Below are 7,610 nucleotides of genomic sequence, written 5' to 3' on the forward strand. Positions count from 1 at the left end.
ATGTGTATTCATTTGTGTATGAATGGATGTTGCATTAACACCTTTATTACAAAATGAAAATTAACATTTCTTTGTTTGAGAGAGAAGATTCTATTGTTGTAGTGCCTTGATAAATCTCTAATTTCAAATTTTTCTACATTGAAAGCTCCCTTCATTCTTATCAAGTATCAGTGATTCATTCCCCCTCCTAATCTTTCCTATTGCACACTTTTGTTGAAAGAATGCCCATTCTTCTCTCTGGCATTATGATCTTATATAGATGAATGATATGCATTTTAATACCCACTAATGAGTCTTGGTTTTGTTCTCTTCTAAAACCATCACTTAAGCAACAAGCCTTAGTAAAGCCAATTTAAATCACTTAAGTGACATATTTTAAAGTGGTTAAGTAATTCAAGACATTGGTGACAACTAGGTATCAACGACCCACCATAGCAATGTTAACAACAATGCTAATTGTGTCCTTGGCCTTGCTTATGGAACTTTTTTATAGTAGTGTGAGAATGATAATAATTCTAATTAAGAGGATGACACATATGATGATAATGATAGTTTGAATTTTGTATGTAAGAAAGATGATGAGAATAAGAAAATGAGAAGAAAAATGCAAAAAGTAGAAAGTCTAAAGATAGACCCCCAAGTAAAAATCAATTACTACAAAGAAAGTAGTTAGCAAGTTGGATAAGAAGATTATGGACAAGTTAAGGGGTATAGAAGTATCTTTTTTAGCAAAACGGGGCAAATTTCGCCAAATACGCAATAAGGTAGGGCATGAGAGAATTGTTTGTTGGTGTAATTGGAATGTTTAGGGTGCTCAACTTACACCTCTATTATAGAGCCACCTACAAAAATGCAAGAATTGATAGTGGTTCATCAAGTGATCACTCATACCCCACAACTTGATGTTGTGTGCTTTGAGTTATCTACTCATTTACTCCATCTAAATTTTAGGATAGAACTAAATATACCTATTTTAACCATCCAATCACATAGTTCTCATCTAACATAAAAGTCTAGAACCAACCAATATCTAGGCTCATACATGGCTTCTCCTTATTGTGTGGGCCCTAAAAATTTGAGACCATGGGATCATTGGTGGCACCTTATAAGGGTGGGGGTGTGAGCATGTCCAACACCTCCTATTTAGGGGCTACCACATGGAAATCTCTCATAGCATGTGTGTGCTCATATGTATTTTTGGGTATTTTGATACCCCACCCCCCGGTGTGTATATACTTTCTATAACACCACTACAATATAAAACCCATTCTCATGCATGTGCTATCTTACATATGTCAAAATGAACCCCATCTCTCTCTCTCTCTCTCTCTCTCTCTCTGCTTGTGATTATCTATTGCTTGAAGAGGAGTTGATATACTTGTAAGGTTTTCTTTCTTGATTCCCTTTTATACTCTCCTTTGCATTGATGCATCTTGTGCAAGTGGTGCATAGTAGAGGGACTGTATTAGATACAGATAAGAGAGGATGAATGGAGTGGCTTTCAAATCTTCTTTCTAGTACACTAAACTACAAAGAAAAAGAGTGAATCATCAATTGAGGTCTTGTCCCATGTGATCAACAATGGATATGTATATAAGTGTATCCATTAGGAGTAGGACCCATTAATTCAACCCCATAGCTTAAAAGTAAGTGAGGAGGTGGGGTATGATTTTTGGGGGGAGAGAAGTAAAGGCTTGATCAATCAAGAAGGGACTTGGGGGGGAGAGAGAGAGAGAGAGAGAGAGAGAGAGAGAGAGAGAGAGAGAGAGAGAGAGAGAGAGAGAGGTACACACACACACACACACACACACACACACACACACATAAATGCATGAAGGCTTAAAGACTTATTAGACTTTGAACTAATCAAAATATAAGAGCTTTAGGCCGGTTACACACCAGGCTATGGACGGACAGAAGGTGGAAAAAGAGGCGTCTGTATTGGGCCCAATTTTCGGGGCTTGAGGCACAATATTTGTATGGAAAATGTAGGTCATAATGTATATACATTGATAAAACTAGAAAAGCTCCAAATTGTTTTGCTTGCCCACAACCCAAGTTAATGTTAGAATATCCATCCTTAGATTTGAAAAAGTTTCATACTCAAGGAAGATAGATTACCAAGTTTATTAGTTGAGTCTATTGATTGAAAATTTTGTGGATTGAGGCTTTGAAGTTAGAGCATGCATCAATGGTAAAGTGGATGGAGGGGAAGAGTCACAAGTTTCTCTCTCTCTCTCTCTCTCTCTCTCTCTCTCTCTCTCTCTCTCTCTCTCTCTCTCTCTCTTTGCTAAAGAGATAGACGTTCAAGGATGGAATTATCATCCCAATTTGATACATATGTGTATCAATTCTTTTCTTACTTATTTTGGGGTGTTACCTCATTCATGTGTATATCTATTGATCTTATTTTGCACTATCTTACATGATTAATGTGTGCACAAATTTGCCTTCTTTCACTTATTTAGGGCCATTGTTTGAAATCAAGATGGATTATACAAAATGAGTATCTTACAAGGGCATGTAAATTAGTGAAAGACTACAATTTTCAATTGTGGTATATCAATAACTATCTTAATTTGAATATTCCGTACATTGATTGGCCTATGTTTAGAATAAAGATTCATTAAAAAGCCATTGACCTAGGTCAATGTGTATTAAGATTGGTATGTACACACTTTACTTGATGTGCAACCAAAACACCCTCAAAACATCCTTGCATTTTGGGTTTATTGCATCACTTTTGAAAGAATACTATGAGAAAGAGAAAGCCATGTTTCATGTAATACTAATTGGCTTGAATATGTGAAGGAAGAACATTGACCATTTTTCCTATTGCTAGTTAATGATATCACTTATTAGAACAAATTAATCTCTAACTATATATGTGTGTGTAACTTTTCTTTTTCTCATAAACCTTTAATTGTGGGTAGGATTTCCCTTAAAGAGTAAAGCTAGGTTTCTATAAATGATGATTTATTGCTTAGGCCCATAGAAATAGCAATGAGTATGTATAGAATATGTATGCTTTACGATACTTTTACTATGTGAAGCCTAGCTTAGAGCATGAAGTGCACATTGTTTTTGTAGTGACAATCTCATACACTAAGCAAAATGATCTAGGTATACCCCCCCTCCCCGCCCCCAAAAAAAAAAAGGAAAACACACCCCACCTTGATTTAGTGGTTATTCTGAATTAAAGATGCATCTTTTTTAAGTCACTTAAGCTATGTCACAAATTCTTCTATGTTACATTTAAGGTTTATTGAGTTAAACATTTGAGCCATATATATTTTTTGATTTTTTGGATTTTGTAGTACCTTAAAACAATGCAATCCCAAGTGTTACTCTAGATATTGACCTCTCACTATCACTCTTTTGTCAACCCTTCATTTATAACTAGGTCTACGCAATAAACATATCAAAATGTTCCAATTTTCTTTTAACTTTGAGTATTCTATGATGCATGTAGTTAGACTATTAAAATCTTTTTGATATAATTCACTTGGAAACGAGCATAACGGGATAGTATAATGTAGTAATGGATGTCAATCTATTGGCATGTACACCCTAGGCGAGGATTGGAGTCAAGTGGACTAAGGAGCGATTGGGTTTGGGTTGTAGATGGATGCAAGTGGAAGCTCAATTCTGAATCCTAGGCGAGGATTGGATTGAAGCGGCGTTAAGGAGGGATTGATCGATGGGGTGTAGTGCAAGTGGAATCTCAATTCTCGACTGAGGAGGGCACAAAAATTTGAGTGCTTGAGCACCAAGACGTGCAGCCAACGTGGAAATCAGCGCGTCTGTGGAGAGAGAGAGAGAGAGAGAGAGAGAGAGAGCGCCAGGTCTTCTCACACAGGGAGAGACACACACACACACACACACACACTATATATATATATATATATATATATATATATATATATATATAGAGAGAGAGAGAGAGAGAGAGAGAGAGAGAGAGAGAGAGAGAGCCAGGTCTTCTCACACAGAGAGAGAGAGAGAGAGGGAGGGAGGAGAAGAAGTCTGAAGAAGAAGCATCCTCTGGGTAGTCAATTTTCTCATTCCACAGATAGAGAGAGAGAGAGAGAGAGCCGGCTCTTGAGAGAGAGAGAGAGAGAGCCAGGTCTTCTCACACAGGGAGAGACACACTATATATATAGAGAGAGAGAGAGCGCCAGGTCTCCTCACACAGAGAGAGACACACTAGAGAGAGAGAGAGAGAGAGGCCTGCAATGCTCTAGGACCAGTCTAGTTACTCATATAAGTCGCCAATCAATTCTCTAGGGACTCATATAAGTCGCGATTTGCCTCTCTCTCTCTCTCTCTCTCTCTCTCTCTCTCATTCCAATATATATCAAAATACTGTGAGACTTCTACTCACGGTTGGCCTCTCTCTCTCTCTCCCTCACTCATATCTCGTCGCCATGCCTGTGTGTACTGCTTGATCATTATAACACCGCCTATCTACATCCGCACTTGGATTAGTATAGAGTAGCAGCCGAATGACTCGTACTAGTCTTAATACTAATCAGCGCATAGCGCAAGTGCCCAAGTTCGGCGACTGGGACAGAGACGACAGCGATGGCAGCTCCACATACACCCTCATCTTCGACAAAATCAAAGCAGACCGGCTTAACAGTTTCAAGCCCGCTGATGATCCTCCTCCATCCGATAGATCGACGCCTCCCATCAAGCCGCCATCAACGGACCCCCGGATTCCCATGAGAAAACCCACCACCATGAATGGTTCACATGATCACAACGATAACCATAACAGTGATCTGCACAGTAGATCTCACAGCAAATCCACGAATCCTCCTGGCTCTGAACATTCAGAAGACGTCAAGAGCGAGAGGAAGGCTCTTCGCCCTCATTACTTGTCAAACAGCGGGCATCATGCCCCCAAACGATCGACACAAAGTCCTCGATCACATGAGAATGTAAGTATTTGGCTTTTACACAAATTCCCGCTATAATTTTCACAGCGTGAATTTCCACAATGTCATGAGCTTTTACAATGTTATGAGCTTTTGCAAGGGAGAGACCACATACCTAGCTAGTTGCGGTTGCACACCCCCAACCACACCTAGCTAGGTATGGCAGTATCTTCCAGGAAGAAGCTTGAGATATTAAACATTGCAGGAAGAAGCTCATGATATTAAACATTGTAGGGAAAAACAAGGCAAAAGAGCCCCTTTAATTGTATCTCAACCCGCTAGCCCCATGCCCCCAACCATATTACCTAGCTAGATATGGTAGTGCTTCCTGTGAAGAAGTTCATGATGTTAAACACTATGAGGAAAAACAACATAACAAGCCCCTTTCCCACATTAGAAAATGTCAAAAACTTATTATGCATCACTTGAGAAAAACCTATGGTTATGAAACTTCTATACTTATGCTTGTTCTTTAGGAAACAATTATGCTTATGCTTATCCTTAAGAATCTATGGTCATGAATATTGCTCGAGGTATGCAACTATGATTAGGGAAATGATCATGCATATTTAGTTGTTGCTTGAGTATATCATTTGCCTTTGATCTACCTATGTATTGCTACGAGAGAGAGAGAGAGAGAGAGAGAGAGAGAGAGAGAGAGAGAGAGAGAGAGAGAGAGAGAGAGAGAGAGAGAGAGAGAGAGAGAGAGAGAGAGCGAGAGAGAGAGAGAGAGAGAAGCCAAGGAGACTTTAAAAATAGATATGACTAATCTCTCCAAATTTCTTCTACCTTTATATTTTCTCAAAAGTAACATCATTGTTCCCAAAGCCATAAGGTCGGAACTTTATTGAAGGCTCAATGGTCATGTATGGATGTTTTTATTTAAAATATAAAAAATATAATGGATGAGGAAAGTAGCTTAATTGGACTTTGGATGTTGCTACTTGTCTCAAGACATTTAAGTGGTAAATGGTTTGAGCTTGATCAAACTTAGATCCTATATCCTTCTCACTTAGTTCGATTATGGATCATTATTACTTACTTTGAGATTTGTTAAGTGGTAAAACATTTGAGCTTGATGATACTTGCAGCCTATCTCATTTCCTAAATTTGGTGATTGGGACATAAAGAACCCACAAGAGTATACTCTCATATTCAGTAAACTACAACAAGAAAAGAAAGATGGATCTTGTGCATCACCAATGGACAAATCATTGCCTAAGAGTGCAAGAGGAGCACCAAATTATGAGCAAATAACACCAAAGGTAAATTCAAAATATTTCACTTTTGGAGACAAATGTTTGAATTGTGTTAATTTAGAACATATTTCTTCCTTTTAAGTTTAAGTCACAATGTAACTTTTCCATTGTAAAAAAAAATATAGATCATAATGGCACACAATTTTCAAGGTAGAATTATTTAGGAAGTTAAGTTATAAACATTGAGCAACAAATAGTGTAAACTTCTCGGTATTTCCCAAATTGTTGAATCACAATCACTATTAACATTGTGGTTTAGGAAATAAGCTTTCTAACAATTGAGAGCTGATGTCTAATTCTATATTTCACATGTAGATGACAGTTGGCTAAAATGTTCACTCATGCTTTTCCATAATAAAATTGCTTATGCACACACATTTCTTGTGTGCACATTGCAAAAGCATCATGAGTAGCACATGAACTTCACATGTGCCTTGTTTTGACTATTAATAAGTAATTGGATAGCATAATGTTCTACTCATATTCCCTCAACCTTGATTACTTATATTCTCTACAACAAAGCTTGAAATAGTAAGAGATGAATGTTTCTTAACTTCTTTAGTTATAGTTTCTTTTGTTCTCTTATCCCAGACTCCATCAAGATGGTGTTGCTTCAGTGGAACACTTGTGAGAGAATGAATATCAATGAAGTCTTCTATGTGTAAGTCACTTATTTTTTTATGACTAGCTTCTTTCACGTATTATTCATTAAAAACCTCCATTGGCTACATCCATGGGCTCTACATTCAAGGATTTCCAATAACACTTGCAGAATCTATGACAAGCAATATATGTTACTAAGCCATTTGTGCGAGGCAATGATATTTCACCATACATTTCTAGTATTCTTCATTATTTTTGAAACAAAAAGTCCACATTTCACTTAGAGAGATTTTAAAGACACCGTATGTTTCCAAGCCCTTTATTTGATACCTTCATAATAGGTTTTCAAAACTCCATTATACATAATGATGTATCTCCTTGTAACAAAAAGCTATATTGAAAAAACCAAGTTGTGCACTATGACTTGAGAGAGGCTATCTCGATGCACATTCAACAATAAATAGATTGTATCACATATGGTGCAACATAGATGTATCATTAGATTTAGGGCATAAATGAGGAGCCATGTGTTGTAATATGTTATTCATGTTTGCATTTAACTCATGTAGTGTTTATTAGCATTCTTGCACTTGAATTACCTAGTAAGGAGTGCATTTAGGGAATAAATGAGGAGCCATGTGTTGTAATGTGCTATTCATGTTTTTATTTAACTCATGTCGTGTTTATTAGAATGCTTCCACTTGAGTTACCTAGTATGGAGTGCATTGCTTTGAAATAATTATTTATCTATGCTTTAGGGGTAATTAAAAGTCCATTGCATTATCACATTTTCAAAAATTAAATGGCA

At 37.2% G+C, this 7,610-nt stretch overlaps 1 protein-coding gene across 1 annotated transcript; it reads left to right on the forward strand.

Annotated features, from left to right (window-relative positions):
• The first annotated feature begins 4,158 nt into the window (after positions 1-4,158).
• Positions 4,159-7,345, forward strand: LOC148014226 (RPM1-interacting protein 4-like). The gene is made up of 3 exons (XM_087666886.1): positions 4,159-4,943; positions 6,032-6,205; positions 6,791-7,345. The coding sequence occupies exons 1-3, from the start codon at positions 4,506-4,508 to the stop codon at positions 6,836-6,838; spliced, it is 660 nt and encodes a 219-aa protein (XP_087523012.1). The 5' UTR covers positions 4,159-4,505; the 3' UTR covers positions 6,839-7,345.
• Positions 7,346-7,610: the final 265 nt, after the last annotated feature.

This window comes from Lygodium microphyllum, chromosome 25, assembly GCF_053477565.2.
Source record: "Lygodium microphyllum isolate KBCC chromosome 25, Lygodium_microphyllum_v1.1.10, whole genome shotgun sequence".
Taxonomy (NCBI): Eukaryota; Viridiplantae; Streptophyta; class Polypodiopsida; order Schizaeales; family Lygodiaceae; genus Lygodium; species Lygodium microphyllum.